General features: G+C 39.6%; 1 protein-coding gene across 2 annotated transcripts in view; it reads right to left on the bottom strand.

Moving 5' to 3' along the window:
* The window catches only part of MAP2K5 (mitogen-activated protein kinase kinase 5), a 141,044-nt gene that overhangs the window by 89,673 nt on the left and 30,228 nt on the right, over positions 1 to 21,143 (bottom strand). For both annotated transcript variants that reach the window (XM_050903007.1, XM_050903008.1), the window contains exons 8-9: positions 20,599 to 20,663; positions 5,063 to 5,102 (exon numbers count right to left, since the gene is read on the bottom strand). In XM_050903007.1, coding sequence (XP_050758964.1) covers positions 5,063 to 5,102; positions 20,599 to 20,663 — 105 coding nt within the window. The remainder of the gene's footprint in view (positions 1 to 5,062; positions 5,103 to 20,598; positions 20,664 to 21,143) is intronic.

Genomic DNA, 21,143 nt, shown 5'->3' with positions numbered 1-21,143 from the left:
CTCTCAATAAGGATGCTGGTTCCGACAGAACCAGCATTGAAAGTCAACTTTAACAAACAATTCTTTGCCATGATTATTTGAAGACTTGCACCCTCAATTATTAAGTACTACTACATAAACCAAAATGGACTGCAAATGCATTTAGCCAGGCTCAGTCTGCTACCACACAATATTTCACAGTTTAATACCTTAAGCTAAAGGGAAACAAAATCTAGTCAATTTGCAGAATTAGCAGAATAGATATTATAGGCTGCATATACTGCTGATGAAACAAAATACAGAGAGACCATTTCCAAACACACGCATTTTACAGTATCAAAATCTGTCTAAAAGAAAAAACGATAACCTGTTTCTATCAAGAGCTTGCTTTAGGGTTATTTATAAAAGCTGTCACTAAACTAAATTGTAAGTGTAATACAGGGCTGCCAAGAAACGTTTAACACACTTGTCTAGATCAATAATCATTTGCCAACGATATTCACTTACATTTTTCCAGCGTGAAAAACTTAAAATAATTTGCTGGAATCCCATCAGTTTTACCCATTGAATATGAACAGAAGTTAATCTCGTCAACAGTATAAAATTTAAGTTTTATCTCACTAAATTCTACTCACAGTGAGAAATTTCCCTGCCTCGTTCACTGTGAAGGCTTCACCGACCTGAACAATGACTAGTTAGCATGATCAGCATCAAATACATCACCGACATCCAATCAACCAAGACCTGGCGTGAAGAAAGGTCTCTGGCTGATTTGCATTAACTATAATTACATACAGACCCTGCATTCTAATAGTGAGGATAACCTGGAAAAGCAGAGCCACCCTACTTACAAGCGTTCAGGATACCATAGGGTAGGGCACATACAGAAATGTACTGCAGCAGTATGGCAAGCATATATCACCACAAAATAAATTAGGAAAGACCACTGTCTCACTTTCTCTGCACAACTATTGTACAGAAGTATTTTCTTCCATCTAAACACGCGTGGCTTGTGTGACTTACAACACAGGAGAGACCCCCATCTGATGTCAAGGTTGGAGGAACCTTATGTTATTTACAGCACTGAAATGTGGGACAGAAAGAGGGGGAAAAAAAATAAAATCTGTGTAGCACTGCCTTAATCTGCCTTTGTAATCTCCATGGTCATACTCCTTTTGTATAAAATTTCCAAGTCTATTTAGAAAATGAAGTTTGTATGGGTGAAACAACTTTAAAAGAATATGTGAGCTGACAGTGTCAAGCATGGGCGTAAGCAAAAAAACCACCCCAAAACACCTCCTCAAACCCATTGCTACTAAGGAAGAAGCTGTGAATAAGGATTTGGCTGCAACTTCCACAACTGTAACACGGGTAAGCGAATGAGATGTAACATTAGCCAACAAACTTTTCCAAAAGGGCACCTTTGGAAAGAACTCTGTAGCAAAAATCACTGTTATTTTACCAGAATTATTGAGAGCAGAAAAGCGAAACCCAATTCATCCGGCATAAAATAACACGCACTGTTCAACACATGCAGGAGCAGAGTTCCTTAACAAGTTTGCATCAGAAGCTACAACAAAAGTCCGAGGGACAGACGAGCTCGGCAGGTTGCCGCTGATCAGCGGTCCCCAGCCACCCGTGCCTGCCAAGGGGGGACCGAGCCTCGGGGATGCGGATGAACAGGACCAGTCTGGAGATGGGGCCAAGGGGAACCTGGGCTGGCTGGGGAAGAGGGGCTGGCAGCCGAGCTCCGAGCTCCAGCGCCTGCCCTGATTTCAAAACCAGTTGAAATGGTGCCTCGCAGGTAGAGCTGGAGAAGGATACTAGACAAGGGGAGGCATTTTTTTTAATTTAAATGGCACAGCGGTCCTCTGGGATTCAGCAAGGGGCTCCAAGCGCTCCTGCACACCTTCCTTATCAAGTTCCTGCCTGAAATACAGCAATCTTGATACCGCTTAGCACGCTTATAACGTACGTGAACTCAACATACCTAACGTTTCAAGTGAAAAGGGTTAATTTTTAAAAGAGGAATACCTGAGCATATTTCCTCTGCTCTCCACTACACCTCCAGGACAAATAAGGATGAGTTGTCAAGTTAAATACAAGCAGTCAAGTGACTGAATTATAATTTACTCTGTGCTCAATTTAAATTAGTGTGAGGCTATTAAAATATACAGTATAAATACGGCAATTCATCACAAGCTGTCATGGATGACTTCATCTATTTGCTGGAGTGGCATACGTTCCACTAAAGGGAACGAGAGCAAAATCACAGGTCAAATTAAGCTGCTATTCTGTTTTAATTCACTTATTTAATCTGTGGCGACATAATTGTCTTTTACAGTATGTACAACTCAAAGGAAATTTGGGAGTATTATAGTCAGTATACAAATGATTAATCAAATGGTCCATTTAAATGCTAGCTTAAGAGCAGGAGAAACTAAAAGCAGTTGAAGAATGGCAATCAGCCAGTGTACGCTCAGATTTTTCATTCGGATTTTTCCCTCTAATTAGAAAAAAGTTACCTTCGAAAAATCTATTAAACCCTCTGCACGTTATCCAGCTGTAAAGTTTACATAAAATACGAAATGACATAGCTTTGGTCTGTAACATAGGTATTACCATTGGTTTGTTTTCCTGTTCAATATATTTGCAAGATTATCTACCAGTTGAAAGCATTTTAATCAACAGGTTTTCAGAATGTTATCTTGTCCTATCAAATCTGCATATTATCGTCAAAAAAAAGCCCCAAAAATGCAGAACTCTGCTTTCTCAGATCCGTCCAGTGATGTTGCTATTAGCGTGGTAATCCTCTGTCAAAACACTTGATCCGTGTGACGATCACGTCAAGACGCTGGCATTACCATCCTCTTTTTATTGCTGGGTATGCCGAGCCATAGATGTGTTAAGTAATTGTCTTAACAAAGCAAGCCGGCATGATCACTATCATAGCAGGTTTCCTGACCTCCAGCTTGTGAGCATGTTATTTTAAACTATGATAACACACACATGTTGACGTAATATCTCTGCTGAAATCACACTAAAAAAAAAATACAATTGAGAGTGACAGGACCACCACGAGTAGCATCTCCAAGAGAACCCAGTTTCCCAAACCGTCAGGATGCTAATTATCCATGAGGACTACCCAAACCTTTGGACTCTAAGGGAAACAAGGAGGTGAAATTGCTGGGGGAAAAGGCTTTTTGCCACAGGGAGGTGATTTCAATTAACCTTGCAAAGGGTGAACTCATTTCCCCTCCTGCCTGCGCAAATTTTCTCGTGCTCCACCTCCTCTCCAGGCAGCTTCTGAGGGCACCCACGGCCCCACAGCGGCGCGGGGCAGGCTGGCGAGCAGCAATGCCCACGCCGAGCAGGGCTGGCACAGAAGATGCTCTCTGTAGAGCTTGAAAAAGATTATTTGAGGAAGCAATGTAGTAGGTACCAGGGAAAAGCAGCATCCTTACACAACGCCAGCATTTAGGGGAAAAGCCTTTTTAGTTCCACATTGAAAGTTGTAATAAAAAATGTTTTTGAATAGTAAATTTTCTGTACTTTTGTGCCTGTTACAACTCGGAGAATTCCTGTCTTACTCTAACTGCTCATGACAGGTTTAGGAATGACGGAAACCACTTGAAAGGTCTTTTTCAAAGTGATATTTGTATTCCATATAATTAGAAGTTGTTTGGATCTTATTTCCATTTCCATATTTGCCACATGTAAAGAATCATTTCAAATCCAGTAGTAAGCATTTGCTTTTCTCCTAGCGGGGTGAAGGGATTTATTTATGTGATCCTCAGGAAAGCCGAAACATGGGCAGAATCTCCTTTTAGTAAATTGTACCTGATTGGAACCACAAGACAATCTGAGCCCAAATCTGAAAGTTACCCATATATATAAATATTGCCTGGTAAATATAAATGCTTCATTTGAAGTCTTAGCATAATCTTACATCTTTAAATTCCATTTAATACCAATTCTGCTTGCAGCAACCAGCTCCTATCACTCCTTCTCTTGCCCTCCTCTCGCACCTCTGCATTCTTTCTGTTTAACTCAGTTACACCAGTATTTAATGACTAAAGACAGTGAAAAAAGAGAAATGAGACAAAAAGCCCATTTTACAGTTTTCTAAGTAATTATTCCATAAATTATACTTTAAAAATATGCCTTTTTTTAGATCCCAAACTATTTATTGGAATTGTATGAATGCAACAATTAATTTGTTTTCCACAAGCCTCTACTGCTTTGAGCTTTAACAAAATCGCCAAATTAAAAAAAATGTTTGATATATTAAAAAAGGGCGTATTTCAGTATTTTTGTATAGATTAACTGTATTAATAATTTAATTTACAAATTTAATTTAATTTAACAAATTACATACAAGAGTTGGCATACTGTTTACCACAGCTTTAACCGAACTTTCAGACGAGACCGGTATTTATCTGACCACATAACGCTGCAGTATACAGCTTCACTGCCAGGAATGCTAACAAGAAGGAAAAAAAAGAAAAAAGCCAAATCAGTTGGCTAAAAAACAATCAGGGAGGGGGACTTTAACGTAAATAAACCTGTCAAAACCACAAAATCTCCTAGGAAAAGAGAATATTATCCCAAAGAAAACAGGGAAATTCTCTTTATTTAAAAACGAGGTTGCAGAGACCACTGAAGAATACGCCTTTGGGGACAGTTTGGCATTAGCAGAGAAAGGTACGGGCTGAGCTCCGTTCCTTCCCCGCTCCCGTAACGCCGGGGTTCGGGACGGTGAAGCAGCATCCCTGCCAGCCACCGGAGAGGCACAAACCACAACTGCCCTCGGACACATCCATGTCACTCCAGGGGAAAAACATGGTGGTACCTACACACAGTGCCAAGCAATTCCCGGTGGATAAAACCTGGATTCTGGGAACTCTGCGCTCATTTGGAATTACTAAGCTTATGGGCTGGAGTTTTCCTGCATAAACAATGTGGACTTCAATGCAATAAAACAAATTATGAGATCTAACAATCGGAGGGAGGGGAAGGAAACCAAGGTCAAGAAAGAATGGAGAGAAAGAGAGAGAGAAAGAAAATTACTGTAATATCTTACCTTTACTGCTAGTATTTTTCCACTAGGGACATGATATGCCCTGCATGAGGGAAAAAATTAAATAACTTGAGATGATATAAAATTACTTCTATACATACGTGCAACATGTATACACTAATTTCACAGAAAAATGACTTGGAGCTAATATATTTTACGTTAAACCAATTTTATATAGCATTTCTAAAGAAAGACTGATGAAAACAATTGATCAAAAGAATATACTTACAATGAAACCATTTAGCAGGTTTTTACATCTGCATGTTTTATATAAAATCTACGCATTGAAGACTTTCATACAGTGTAATAGCAAACTTGTAAGTATGAACTTATCCACTTTCACATTCTCTTTCAATGAAATAAAATTATGATATATCCATTATTCAGAATCTTCACGTAAAACAAGGTTTATCATGCAAGTTTGCCAGTCCTACGGGTATTTTCGGTGGTAAGACAGTGAGATATATACCTGTATCAATTAAAGTGAAGTAGAACAGGTAATGACTGATTCTTTATCACAACCCAACGACCCACAGAAAACATTAGCGAAATGAACTTTCCGCATTTGTATTTAAGATTAGCGTGTGTGGGGGCATATAAGGTTAGAAAGCATTATTGTTAATGCTCACATGTACCCAAAATAATTTTCCACAGTATTTCAAGAGCAGTTTGTCTTAATTTCTGAAGGCAAATATTTATAATAGGCTATTTAACAATGACTTGTGTATTCCTAACCATGAACTCGTAAGAAAATAAAAAGGTAGGTGAAAAAAATGTCTACTAAAAATCCAATGTAATTTTGCATAAAAACAAAACCATTAAAGGTTTTCCTCTTCACTAGTTTTATTGTCTCATACTGATTTATGACACTATGCACAGTAATGTCATATATGTGGCACTAACTTTAAAGAATTATAATATTTTACCACTGTATACCTCTAGCAATTATTACTGAAGAAGAAAAGCTTTAATAGTTTTTTTTTTTTGCATGCAAAATCATACATAGTACAGGGTGAGACTGTTGTTTAATCTTATTTATAACCCTGAGTGCTTATATAGTTTCTGTTAATAGCTTGGAAGTTTCTAAAAACTTCACCTTAATTTAATAACTCACAGATAAACATTTATGTACCAAGTGGCATTAGCTTTTTGGAACAAACATGGTTTAAAAAGGCATATTAAAAAAAAAAGAATCAGTGCTATTTAATATCAGTACAACAGGCAAAAAGCAAAATCATCAGACGCAACTCTGACAGACTGGTAGCTGAATGCATAACCAGTGAATCCAACGGAGTAAATGAACTCTGCTGTAACTATGGATGAATCAACAGTGGCAAAACATTATGGACTTAAGATCAGCAGAAATGATAAGAAAATGAACAGGTTGAGATAGCATGCTTAACGTCTGTTAGCTTAATATGTACTGTGCCGGACAGTTTGGCAACTTAATTAGCTTGTCAAGAAAGCTGATCTTTTTTCCATAAGAGAGATCTCCTGTTTCCAAGTGAATTAAAAGGGAAGACTTGATTATTTAATTATGATGCACGCTAATTCATCCGTGGAAGTTTGGGTTAAATTTCCAGCAGAGGGCAGATACCTGGTTTGGTTTACAGAGCACTGACAGTACCAATTTAACATTTAATTATCGCTGAGAATTGGATCACAAAGGAGATACCATGCCCATGGGTACAGCGTGTCCAGTGGCTTTGCAAATGGCATGCTACCTGGGAGGAAAGGAATTTGTTTACTCCAGGCTGATCCGGCATCTCGATTGTCCTGACCTTCCTCAATACAATAACTGTAAAGTGATTAATGAAGTTTGAATAGGAGCTTTGGTTACACCAAAAGACAACCGTACACCTCTGTAGTGTTTTAATTAACAGCTAACACTTCAAATTAGTCTGTAGTTGCTACAGTAATTACCCGTTCCAATGAGTGTGTAGGGAAAACGTTTTTGTTAGATATTATGTAGAACTGTAAGTTGGAATTGATCATTTTGGTTACAGTCGGCACAGCTAAAGCCTGAAGATTTAGTACCTTTATGTAGCTTCAGAAGGATGCACTAAAAAAAAAAATCCCACAGAATAATGTGCACAGCATGAAGAAAAACATACTTTCTGTGCATACTGTACCCATCAGTAAGTCTATGGATGTCTACGAGGAGATTAAATTAATATTCATACTCTATAAGTAATGTGAAGTCTCATCTCAAGGGTCAACTCTCACAGATTTCAGTGTCACCTCCAAAAGTAAGTAAACAAACTCATCATTGTAGAATCAGATCATTAGACGAAGCAAAGTAGCAAAATGCAAAAGGTTCCTCAGCAACGCTGTACATTTCAGTGAACACGCACTTAAAAACCTTCCAGGATGGTAGGCAAATGATGTCGCCTAATAAACAGTTACAATAACAACTCCTCTTGCTAGGAATGCATTTGAGCAGTGCCTAACAGTAAAGACAAGTGGATGTGAAAGAGGAGTGAAAACAGTTGCTAAATAGCTGCTGAACTACTTAAAGATAAATGTAAAGAGCAGAAATTAAATGCATTGAAATGCAAAATATTCAAGGAAAACACTGTTTTGATGTTTGCAAGATTTCATTCCTTGCAGAAACCAGCTCTGGGAAAACAAGTGCATTCCTCTGCTCTTTTTTATTGGGGCTTGGTTTTGGTTTGCTTTTGACCCACTGCAAAAGCTATAACAGATGATTGAGAATAGGTAGCTATAAATCATTTATTGTTAAGGAGGAATCAAAGAGAGAGTATTACATCAGAGAGAGCCAACTTCTGCAATCAGAAGTTCAAAAAGTAATGTTGACCCTTGATGCCAGTGTCAACTATTAAAAAATAGAAAAGTTATTATTTAAATTTTGCTGCAATTTGCCAACTGCAGGAAGCGGGATCCGATGCGCGTTTCCCCTTCCCTCTCCGTCTCCTAGTTACACTGGGAATTTACAAGACAAATACCACAGCACGGAGTGCTCTTTTTACTCGCTAGAGAGGAAGCTCCTAATAGACATTGGGATACATTAAGAATATATTCTTATGCAGGGCCTGATCCAGATCCCACTCAGGTTAGTTGGAGAACTGCATCTACCATAAACTTGATGTTTTATTATTTCAAGCGTAAATTGATGGAAATGCTATGAGATTAATAACCACCATAATAACAACTTTCTCCAATACTAAAAATACTTCTAAATATACATTTTAAAATAATGACATAGTATTTATCAAAACAGTAGAAAAATAAACACAAAAGCAATCAGACAATTCATTTGGTGCCCAATTTCTGCACATAAAGAAACCATAACTCCAATACCCTGCACTTAACTATTTTTTTTTTATTTTATTTTATTTAAAAAGAGGCAGTTGTTAGCTATTGTAGCCACAGCATTTTTTTAGGTTGAGGATAATGATTAAAGTTATTAAAAAAAAGCAAAGCTCAGGAATCCATTTTGGGATACCAATCTTACGAGACGATGAGTTCTTTTCAAATTCATGGAAGTCTGACTGCAAATAGGTGCTGTGCGTCTATAAAAAGACCGGATAGTGCAAAAATTTGTAGATATCTTGAACCGATCTGCAGTGACATCTTCAAAGCGAACAGTAAAGGCTAGCAGTTGAAAATTGCACCTTAGTCTCAGCATATATATGGGAAACAAGAAAATAACTCACACTCATTTTCCCCAGAAAATGAAGATTCTTCACGGAAGCAAACTGTTCTTTCCTGATGCTCAGAAGTATATTTTTGTTTCTATGTCCAATACAGATAAGGGACAAAACCTGCACTCAACTGAGTAACCAATTTAACATTGCTAGATGAGGATAAAGGTGATGAACAATGCAGTAGAAAGGAGTAAATGCAGGCGCACCCCTTACGCATATTAGCACTACCTGGTGCAGGGACCAAGTTAAGGGCTGGTTGTTTAATTAAAACCAAGTTTTAATAACTCAGACTAGTAACTCGCCCCCAAAAATTTTTGTAGGTTTCACAAAAGAAGGAAGACATTTTCAGGGAGGACGGAGGAAAGAAAGCAGCAACTTTCAGAAAAAATAATATTCAGAAAAAAAAATATTCCAGCAACAAAGGCAGTGTGGTAGAAAGCACTGCACGAGCTCCGAGAAAGAGGGGAAAAACACAGCAAGAAAGCTGGAAGCTAGATAGAGAGAAGGTGAGTTTTGGGGGGGCCTTCCTTCCCTCCTGCCCTGGCACACTCTGCTAACGTGAGACGGAGGAAGCGGCCGACATCTCCTTTTGGAACGTTCTCCTAGTGAACACGCACGGCACGCGATGCAGAGAGGTTGGCTTAAAGCTGCCGCATGTTGTGTAAGAAAAGGACAGGCAGGCTTCCAACACCGCGTATTTTGAAACCTTTCCCACTGGGGAAAAGAAATTTAAATCTCTTCCTTCACGTTCCCACTAGAGTTCATTATTCTGAGCCCGCTACATCCACTACAACGAACAGCTTCTAAGCAAGACTGGCACAGTTGTGTAAAATATTTTATTAACCTTGACTATTAACCATATCCCTAGACATTTAAAGCCCTGAAGGGACCCATGCGAGCCAAGTCCTTTAGCATAACTTTGTCTCCTCTGCTCTGAAAAATCGAGAGTACCCCTCAGGGAGCGGTGCGAAGGCAGCTTGCCCAGCTCCGTGGCAAAGGCTGGGTTATTCCGGGGAATAAGAAAGACGGTGTGAGCAAGCGTGCACCCTGCTTGAACAAAACCCTCCAGCTAAGCCAGAACAACTTCTGATGGACTGCGGAGTATGGCGTGTGCATCCCTTGTGTTCCAGAAAATAAAAATCAATATCATGGAAAACTAGAATAGGGCTTTGGGGGAACTGCCAACTCCTCGGCATCTCTCCCCCCATATATAAGATGTGCTTCTACAGGAAAGCAAATTTAAAAATGAAAGCATCAGAAGCAGCTGGTTTCTGTTTTAAAAAGAAAAGGAAGAAAAAGGTAACTGAATTTCACATTGCCTGCTTTGTTCTTCCTGAGGTCTACTGCGAAGAAAACCAGAGGAGACGTGTAAGTTGCTTCGGCTCAAAGCTCTTTATGGAATAAACCATAGCCCATCCTAATATTTAATGCTAAAAATTTCATACACTGAATATGGTGAGTTTCTACTCAGTTCAAAAGTAAAACAAAAAACCCCAACCAAACAGAACATGCACAAGCTTCTTAATAAATAGCTTAGATGTCAAACAAAAAATTTCTCTCTTTCAACTTGCTAAGACTAACAATTTTATATTCTCCCTGTGAGAAATTTTACCTAAAAGCACAGTGGAGAGCTGCATTACTTGCTGTGATTGTGGTAGAATTTCTTCCAGGGCAAGCAAAGAACTAACTTCAGGTTTCAACATGCAGGCACTCAAGAGAAACAGCAATTTTCAGTTTGTTTTCTAATTTTTAATTGTCAAGCATTTGCTCACATACGAGTGACTTAACGATGGTCACATCAGAAACATAGACTGAGTATGCAAAGATCCTTGAGCTTTCTCAAACAGCTTTTCCTAACATATATAATAACCTTCTACTGCAAACTGAGTTGACTATTATCTGAAAACTCAAAATAAATGCAGTCTCTCCCTAGAAGCAAAAATTCATTAAAATTATTATATCATGCTGCTAATGCTGATGCAAAAAAGCACCGAAGAAGCCTGCAGCAGCCTACCACACAGAAGATCCTGCTTCCCACCTGTTCACTCTGGCCACCAGGATATATTTTTCTATTTCCCCCCCCAATAGCCACGGAAACAATTTCTAATCAATAAGATATTCCTTGGCAAGACCAAATGATTCAAGGGAAAGCCATGACCTGTCTGCTATGCCAATGAGTCAGTCCCTTCCCTTCCTAGAAATATAACTAACATCAGCAAGTATGACAAAATGATATACTGACAGTACCGTTACATTAGCGATGTGACTGCAGGACGCAGGGATGCAATGCTCCCCTCTAGCTGAGGTACCAGAGGAACTTATGGCTTCTGCCACAAACTCAGACCTGCTGTAGCTCTACTGGCTCACAAAAAGTGTTGGTGTGTCATTCTGCTAAACGATGCTTTTAGCAGATGAAAGGGTGGTTGAAAGGGACCTCTGCACACCATCTAATCCAACCTCCCTCTTGCAGTAGGACTGTAGCAGGGGATGAGCTCGGCCATAGCTTTGTCCAGCTCTGTGCTGAAAGCCCCAAGGATGGAGATCCTCTGCCGCTCTCACGCCCTGTTACAGTGCTGCACCGTCTTACTTGCGAAAAGGTTTCTCCTAATGTCCAATCTGACCCTCCCAAGCGGCAACCTGAGGCCACAAAGTAAAAATAAAAGTAAATATTTCAGGTCCTTTCTCCCAGATACGTTTCCTTCTGCTTCACACCTCGGTATGTATTAATTATACACATTTGTTAAAAACATCAAGACATCATTTCACTCGACAAGAATCGCAAATACTGTCTTGTTTCCCCATATCTGTATCAGCTCACCCGTAGCACTGCACTGATGAACTGCAGAGGAAGTCCTCCAGACACCCTCCTCACTCCACACACAGAATGACACGCACGAAAGGTCTCTGGGACTGAGGCAGAGTATTTCCTAACCGAAATGAACATACACATACAAGCCCTAGGTTTCTTATTTGAGTTAAAAAGTTAACACAAAAAGCTATGGTTGTAGCAAGCAGCACCTTCAGATGTAAGGGCACTGAATGAAGTCAACTGAACATTTTCCTGCCCTATGAGAAATAACCTAGAGCAAAATGACTGCGTCAGTGTCGCGCAAGATGAATACAATTCTCTAAGTGTTATGCATTGCAGAATGACATGCCAGTCACCAGCTGCAAACTATATGCAGCAAATCACCCACAGATTTGCTTTACTGTTAATTTTTTTCTTTTTTTCCTCCCTTTTTTCCTAGTACTGCCACTGTTTGTCATGCTCCTGGTCAGACTCTGGCAGCCTAATGATAGAATTGTCACGTACTCCGATGGCCATCTAAAGAAACAGATTCAAATTGTTTCTAGGAAATAAACACTTTGACAGTTGTTGCCTTCTGCAATAGCAAAACACATTAGCCTGACTCTCTGGCTGTTAAAACAGGAAATCCAAAGTGCACAGCAGTTGTAAAAAGGAGCTTTTATGGGGACTGTGCTAGTTCAAACTGCAATCTACGCCAACCTCCCCTCTATCTAAAATCTCATTACAGATGCTTGAGCACTGATTGCAAAATGATTTGTTGTTAAACTAGAAAACAAACAAAAAATACTCGTATCTAAATTTTAAACTTTTCAAAAGAGTAAAATTGGCACTAGAAGCTGCACAAAGAAAATGCCAAATAGCAAAATGTCTCACTTAACCCATCTCCGTGGGAAAGAGGCGGTTTTGGCATCCAAGCCTAAGCACAGAAGAATTAATCCCTCACCTCTTTTATGCTGTAACCTACTACTATTTCCATCTGTTACCACTTATATGAGTCTTCCTTCTCCACTGCAGCCAAACATTCAGGGTCAACCTTTGAAAACTGGATTACAAGTCTTTCTCCTTGTACCCATCCCATTGCAATTCAGTCCCCGTTCCTTAGAGAGACCTGTACAGACAGAGAGGACTCAAGACAGAGATGGCTTAGCCTTGACGCTGCTTGAGGAGGTTGTGGTGCCACCATCACCAATACTAGGTCACTCACTACCACAGGACCAACCCAGATCAGATGCAGACACAGTAATGTATTTCAGCTGCTGGCTTTAAACTAGCTGAAAGGACAAAAGACAGCAGAGCAGTCATAAGCTTAGACTGACATGGACGGGCATTATCTGACACAGCATAAAGCCTGCCAGTACAAAGTAAACCCATCACAATTTTAGGAAGAAATTTGAAGCGACAGAGCGAGCCAGAAAGTACGTTACATCCTATGGTGACGGCAATTTAGATGCTAACGTGTCTCCACAAGCAGACCTTTCTGCATTATCAAGCCATTTGCTCACAAGAGATGTGTTCACGACACTCACAGTATAACAACTACTAAGGAAAACCGGAGCTGTTCAGTAATTCAGTAATGCCCAGTAGTAGAAAACAGAACTGTGCCAAGAAGCAAAAGTTTTCTAGGTATTCACTGTAATAGCTGAAAGAGCGTTTTCTTCTCATCATGGTTCAGTTTCAAGTAGAAAGCTTGCTCTTCCCCAGGAGCAGGCTGAGCGCATGAACACCGTGAGGTTAGTCACGCTGCTCCATTCACTACTGGATTGCACCGAGATTCCATCATGATGAGCAACACGCTAGAGATAATTTTGGCATTGCTCCTCTTGTATCACTCCTTGCCATCGTCATTAAAACAGCTGTGGTGACGTACAGGGAAGGTGGTTATCCATCGGAGCTGGGTATGGCTTGCTAATCCCTATGATGATGAGTGGATATCTGAGCAGCTAATTTTTAGCATTTTGAGTGAGCATTTTCAAAGAATCTGGGGTGAAAAGAAATGGAAAAATCAACGTCAACCTCGCCGGTGGTGTTACGCCCACTGTTCTTCACAGAGACATCAAACAGAGATTAAGGAGAGAGTCTGAAACACAACACTGGCAGCACAATGGCAAAAAAGGATTCCTACATAAGTACACTTTCTTCTGCCCCTTATCATTTCACATTCACTTGTACGAGCAAAAGCATTATTTTAAAAAGTATTCACAGTTAGGGAACAGTCAGCGCCTATCAGCTTGGCATAGCTTGGCTGTGGCAAATTCCACCGATTCTCTACTACACGGAGTGTTATTTGTAATCAAGAAACAGATGATATTGCCCACATTGGGGCAAGCTGCAAAGAAAGCTGCACTATGCTCACACACCGCCTCACTCATTGGTAACAAGAACAAACTCAAATTTTCAGGAGTACTATTCGCTTAATCTTCCAAGCTATGGGCATACAATGCAAACAAAACAACTTTAATTTAAGAATCATCCAGTTTCTAATTAAACAGCCATAGGCAGCTGGCTGGATACATTTTAATCAGTTTCAATAACCTATTGATTGTATACTGAAGCTTAAAAATTAAAAGTAAAAAGATGACCGGGGAATTGTCCCATCTCAGAACAACAGTAGAACCCTCTGTAAATAACTCCTCTTTTAACCATCAGCTAAATGAACACTTCAATACTGCAGTACAAAGTCTTCTGCAAAATTACTTTAACTAACAAGCAGAAATTTATCAGCTTCAGCCAAAATCAATGCTGAAATCAATTTGAACACTGGTTGTGTCTAAAGGGGCTCATTGGCAATTTAGGGAAATTACACCATGTAAATGCCTGTGCTTTAATTGAACAGTTTCATCAACTAGGCTGTGATTGCTGTCCATTCATTTATTTACTTTCACTGCAGCTACCATTCTGCAAAGGAATGGTTTTTGTCAGACTTGAAGGAGGTACTTTATCTTCATTTTATGCACTTTTGTGCATAACAGATTTTATGAGGCAGGCAAGTGATAGCCGGGGTCAAAAGAAACAAGTGAACAGCAATCACTGGTCAGTCTTGTTTAAACTGCAATGATATTATGCAGAAATTTGGTGGGGTTTGTCTAACTTAGTCCAGCTATTATTGTTCCAAGGCTTTTCAGTGTGCCTAAAAATAAAACAAAACAAGAGAAACAGAAAATGAATGTAGTCTGGGAAAGGAAATAAAAGAAAATGCCTCCACAATTGCAACACAGGAATGCAGGGAGATGCGGTTTTCAGACGCCACACAGCCACAGATTTATTTTAATGCCAAACAAAACATTGAACCTGCCTGTGCTTCCTTTCTTCAGAGCTGCATCCAGCACCAGGCTGGGACAAGCAACGTGTATAAAACGTGGCGAGAACCTCCCCTGGAAAGCACACCACCAACGAAGCCGCCTGGCTCGGCCGGCAGTGCTCGGGGCTGGGAACCTGCAGAGACGGGCTCCCTTCCTGCTTCTGGCGCTGCTTTGCTGCCTTGGGGAAACAATTTCCCTCTCTGTCTCCGTTTTCCCTCTGCCACGTGCAGTGGGTGACACTGGTCTCCTTTGCAAAAGGGCCAAAATGATCTTCGAATGAAAGTATTTTAAAGAGGGGCAAATTATTGTATTGCATTATTCAAACAGAAAAACAGAAACGCAGGAACAGAGGAGAGCAACAGCTCTGCCTAGATTTAGACTGGCTTCCCGCAACATTTGAGGTGCATGATAGTTACTGCTTTTAAAGAACAAACAGGGACTATAGAGACCCTCCTGAGGGAGCTCCTTCATGACAGCACCACTGTCCTGCATTAGAAGCCACGGGACAAGCCAGAAGGAGCAAACCTTGCTGAGCCAAAGCTCCTCAAGGCAATGATAAACTCCAGCTAATTCCATCACCATTCTAGCAAATGGAGCTAAATCATCTCCACCTCCCTTACTCTCAAACACAGCTAAATCTCCTCCAGCTTCCTCACTCCAGAACTGACAACGCTTTTCCCTGCTAATTGTAGAGGATCTGCAATACACTCGCAAGGCACAGTTTGCAGGCTGTCTTGCAAGAGATAGCAACTTTCCAGATGTCTTGCCACGCGCTATGTTTAATGTGCTAATGGGGCACCCCAAGGTTGGTTGGGATAGAGAATAAAGAAACGGGCATATGCTGGAATGTACAACTCAACCGAACAGCAAAATTGCTCAAGTAAATTGCTCAAACAAATTAAGCTTCCGCATTTATCCGTCTTTTCCCTAGCTATACAATTCTTCTGGGCGGTACATCATCAACAGCCACTTCTCTCCCAATTACTCAACTTAAAGTGAAGCCGTCTGGTTTAACAGCATTTTGCTAAGATGATAACCGATTCCTCCTTTTCTTCCCTCTCTCCCAGATACTAGGTAACTTCACAAATTAATTACGGCATCATTGGGACTTTATGTTTATTTCAGTATACAAGGCGTTATAGCTTGCTGCTGCTGAAGACTCCTCTAAGAGAATCCAAAGATTTACAAACCATACACAACACACATTTTAACAAAATCTCAGGCACCCAGAAGGCTATACCATCCTCTAAACAGAGCTCCTTGAACATCTCGCTTCTCATTAGCTACAACTGCAAAGCAAAAACTAGAAAACATGAAATAAGAGAAAAATATTCTTTTTGCTTGTATATAAAGGAAGGAAATAGGGATACTTTACATATGCATTGTGAGAGAGACTTCACAGAGTAATTATTTGCCAGAGATAAATACCTCTACTTCATAATACTTAGGTTCAAAATATACACAACTAAGGATTCTAGGTCTAAATAATTTAATGTCGCTACTCCTGAGACTGGCTGGCAGAGTGTATACATCCATTTACAAACCAAAACGTTAACCTTCTTTCACGGAAGTAAAAAGGAGCAATCTTATCAAAATGGTCTCTCAGAGCTCTGCAACCAATGCTGGAGCTAAAAGATGCAGCACAGAAGCACATACTTTAAATGCCTTTTGGACCTACCAGTGAATAATTTTTTCCAAAAAAGCAATTTAAGTAAATACCATAGATGTACTGGTATACAGATGTTTTCTTCTGCTGTGAAGCAGCCCAAACTGTGCATTCTCCATCCTACCAGCTTCTATAAAACAGCTGATAAAAAATCAGAAAGTCTGTCGCAGAGCTGGAAGGTCGTGCATCTACCAGCGTAATGGTCTTAGGGCCCTCTTGTCAGGTCAAACCTCCAGGAAATAATGGCAGCTGAGAGTTTCCAAAAATGGATAAAATTGGACTTAGGATACTCCACGGAAAGTGGAAATCCCAGTTAATGTTGTAAACTACCTACAACAACCGGCAAACAGAAGAGAAAGATACTGGCGTGCTCTCAGTCCTTGTTACGGCAGATTTCATCGCTTTCTTGGCAATCTTTATTCAAGACAGGGTACACGCTGCCCACTACGCACCAGTGGAAGAATTCTTGCTTTCTGATTGTTTGTATATTCAAAGATACTTTTTGAATACACAGTTTGGGATTATTTGTATGTTCTCACATATTTTTGAAAATACAAGCAATCAGAAAGCAAGAAAAATTAACTGGTTTTGCCATATCTAACTCTATAATTGTTATCATTCCTTAATTAAGAAAATAGTGCATCAAAAGGTAGGGGGAAAATAGGAAGTCAAACAACTATAAAATCCCTTCTTTTTAGAACAGGAAAAACATTGAGATTCAGCAAGTTCTCACTAGAAATATTGCTATAAAGTATTGATTTTTTACCAGACTCAATTGACTGAAAAGTTGTTTGTATAGCAATATTGGCCAAGCCAATATACTGGAACAATTTTGCTACACACAGTAATCAAGTGTATTTCTAAAGTATAATTATACTGTCATAAAAATAAAGCTAAGATACCTCTTCTCCAAGCAATAAAACAGTTGCAGCTGTAAAGAACCCAAATAAATGAAATACATTTTCTAACTAAACATAGCGTCTTCCAAAGAGAACAAAAACACCTCCTCTCTCCGCCTTAAGCCAAGGTTAGCATGAAAAGTGATCAATACTTCAATCTCAATAAACTATTTCAATAGTAGTTAATTCACGTGGAAAGAGAGGCTGAAAATTTTTGCTCAGCGACCTGCGACACGCTATCTTGTTTGCTGAATGCTGATAATATATCATTGCCATAATGGATATGACTTAGTATAAAGAGCTAGAAAGAAAGAAAAAAAGATACCACAGACACGCTCGTTCTTTAGATTCAGATCAATACTACACACAGCCTCTTCTGAAACAAACCGAGAGCACGGAATGCTGGAAGAGGAAAACAGCCAAACGTTTGCAATTAATTTTATTTGACAAATGTTCATTGATTTACTGGAATAAAATATATGTGGGCTGCTATCTATGACTAGTGCAATCTAGCTACCTGTAAGTATTCCATTTTGCAATTTCTTATTGGCCTGTGTAGCCCAGATGCTCCTTTGGCGAGGGAGAACAGGCTCCCTTTTACGAAGGGGTGACTGTTCCAAGGTAGGAAGTTCTGTCTGTGCTTTAGACAAAGCACATCACCATGGCACGGGAACTGCCAACTCCCTGCAACAACAGCAACCAGCAGCTCTTCAGGGATGAAAGAGTGAATTGGTAGAACTCTTCAATCCAGCGCACCAAGAAACAAATTCAGGAAGATCTGAGAGGAATGCATAGCTTAGAAGCCAGTTTTGGCAGAAAACCGTATTTCATATTTATATCCTGCTACTATTTGCATTGCAAACAAAGTTAAACTTCAGGAATGCGTAGAACACCCACACATAAAAACAGTGCACGTTCTCTGGAGCGGTGCGGAATGACACTTGCACTGGAGGAAATACTGTGAAGTCATTGCAACTGCTAATTTAAAATATGAACACAATAAAAAGGAAAAAGAAAGGCAGAAATAGTTCCCTGATACAGAAGAGGGCTCATGTTTTTACAGGTAAAATTTTTTACTTTCCCAAATTGCAGGCAAATGCAACACTCAATCACTTAACGAAGCAGATCACAGCATCAGCCCACACAATGCAGCAAGTCAACGTAGAAGTGCCAGACGTATTACGCGTTCCCTCCTGTGCTATTATCCTCTGCGCCTTGATTGTTCACATCTCTGTTCCTTCATCACTCCTACAGACTCTTACTAAAGTAGTATTCATCACAAGAGAAAAAGATTTTTGTAAAAATATTAAACAAAAAGCAGGCATATAACTATACTACCCTTCAGAAACACAAAAAGAAGTCCAAAAGTGCAAGTTTGGCTTTACACAGCATTTTATCCAAATTTCCCGTACGAATTTTACGAAATATGAAATACATACTATGCATATGGCAACACTGTAAGAGAATGAGATATTTTCATACCACCTTCTGCATCTAAAAGCACTGTATCATTGTACGCACTAAGCACACACAGCAAATGTGGAATAGAGCTGTTCCTTGTGAGTAGGGCAGCCGCAAGTTGACGAACAGACGTTAAGTTCAGCAGATCCTCAGTGCAAAAACATTAGTAAAGCACACGTTCACTTGCCCTGGTTTACATTCCTTAGGCTTTGGCCACTATTAGACACAGGACGAAGGGGAGAGACTTTTGGGGGGAGAGACTATGACTGGCACGACCTGGTATGGCCATTCTTATGCTGCTCATGATTTCGCATTACTAGCTCCTTATTTCAGCTACTTCTCTAAAGAAAACGACCCAGAACTGGGTAACAATGACACACGTGGGTTCCCTCATTTTGTGGGATACTCCTTGTCCCTAACTGGGCCTCAAGTGTCTTCCACAGGGACCAGAGCATGTGGCCCTCCTTTGCGATGCTTCTCCCACCCACATCCGCTCCCGGAGCCTCCATCAGTACACGGGGAAGGGAAGCAACCTTCTCTAATCAGAAAACACCAAGAAGTCCCTGACTGAGCTGTAAAGTTCAACACTTTCTCTCAAATCTTTCTTATTATAAAGTAACAAAACAACGCTGTTTCTGCAAGTTTCTTGGTCTACAAATATCTTTCTACAAGAGAATGTCAACGAGATTTCTGAACCACATTCCATCTACAAGGCTAACCTGATTTCTGAAGAGTCCATTCAAAGACTGGATTTGTTTCTTTAAGGTTTTGGAAGTCCATTTTCATTAAACCTTCTGCAAGGAGAGTCATTTTGCAATGTTGGCAGCCAATTAGAAACTAAACTAAATGCACTGGAGCTTTTAAAACATTTTAAAAAAATATTAATATCAAAGTTAAAATGTCTAAGGTATAAACAAAATCATAATGGGATGCTGGGTTACTGTATATGGTAAATAGCTCTCTGGAGGAAACCTTTATTACTCCCTCAGGGCTTTCTTACAAAGTATGGATTTCTTAATTCCTAGTGGAATATTTTTCATACACCACTGCAGACTATTAAGTACCAGATATTACATTATGTAGTTTAAACTTTGCACTATGCATGAGAAAGACTTTCCTGTCGAGAAAACTATATCTCTGCTATTATAATCTTTACAATATTAAAATTAATACTGGCTGCAGGGTATAAGCTTCACTACCAAAATTTGGGGGAGTTTATCATTTAATATATTCATCAGCCTGTGTGTGAAGCTGCTTGCAAGGGAGGGAAGTCACTGCAACAGTGAAAGGGGTATTTACTAATTTTGAATTGCTAGAGAAAGGCAGAGCAACGGTGTCACCACATCCCACTGGTGTCATTCTCAGTACTGGGCCAGCACAGGGCGTGGTAAGCCAGCAAGAATAATGGCATTGCAAATACTGAAGGCAATTCATTATGCTTCAGGACATTTCAAGTTCCACTTGTGAACCATTAACTTGTTACCCAGGAGGGATTCAAAGCTAAATATTAAAAAGATAATAAAAATGCACCAGCCCTCACGGCACCCAAGAGCAGATACCTTGTAAATATGTAAAGAGAATTCTTAAAAAGTTTATATTAAGAATTTCTTTTATAGTCTTTTCCGCATAGCAGCAATGGCCCACCTACATCTCAATACAAATATGAAGGGTAAAAAAAAAAAAAAAAGTGCTGTTAAATTTTATTTTCAAAAATTTTAAGTGAAATTCAACACTCACTTGTAGACTGTGCCTCCATTGCCATGACCGAGGATGTCTCGATACCGTATGTCTTGTTCATTCATCTCCACAAGAAAGAAAGAAAAACAAAAGAGATGTCATGCTGTGGATGGAAATGTCAAGGAAAAGCAACTCTAGGCCATAAACAACAAGCAGTCTGGGTCATTTCAAGTTCAGCTGCAAGAACGAGAAGATCAATACAACATTTGCTGTCCAATTTATAAAAGACGATACCAAGGGACAAAGTGATGGAAAGTTTAATGACAATTTGTTTGCCTGGGTCATTTCATTAAAGTTTGATAAAAGGTGTCAAAATGGAATGATATAATATAGCTCAAGAGGGTCAGGTCACAGATACTGATAGGAAAAGGGTCTCCAGAACAGCACATAACCAAAGCCAAAGTTGGAGGTGAATGGAAACAATCCAACAGAAAACTGTCATCTTAAGTACGGCTACAAAAGTTTATAAGTTTATTTATTCTGGAATCAGCATAATTGATACTAATTGAGTGACAGTTCTGTCAGTAGGATTGCTTCATAGTGCT

The sequence above is a fragment of the Gymnogyps californianus genome, chromosome 11 (genome assembly GCF_018139145.2).
Source record: "Gymnogyps californianus isolate 813 chromosome 11, ASM1813914v2, whole genome shotgun sequence".
NCBI lineage: Eukaryota > Metazoa > Chordata > Aves > Accipitriformes > Cathartidae > Gymnogyps > Gymnogyps californianus.
This window is presented reverse-complemented; position numbering and strand designations above follow the sequence as displayed.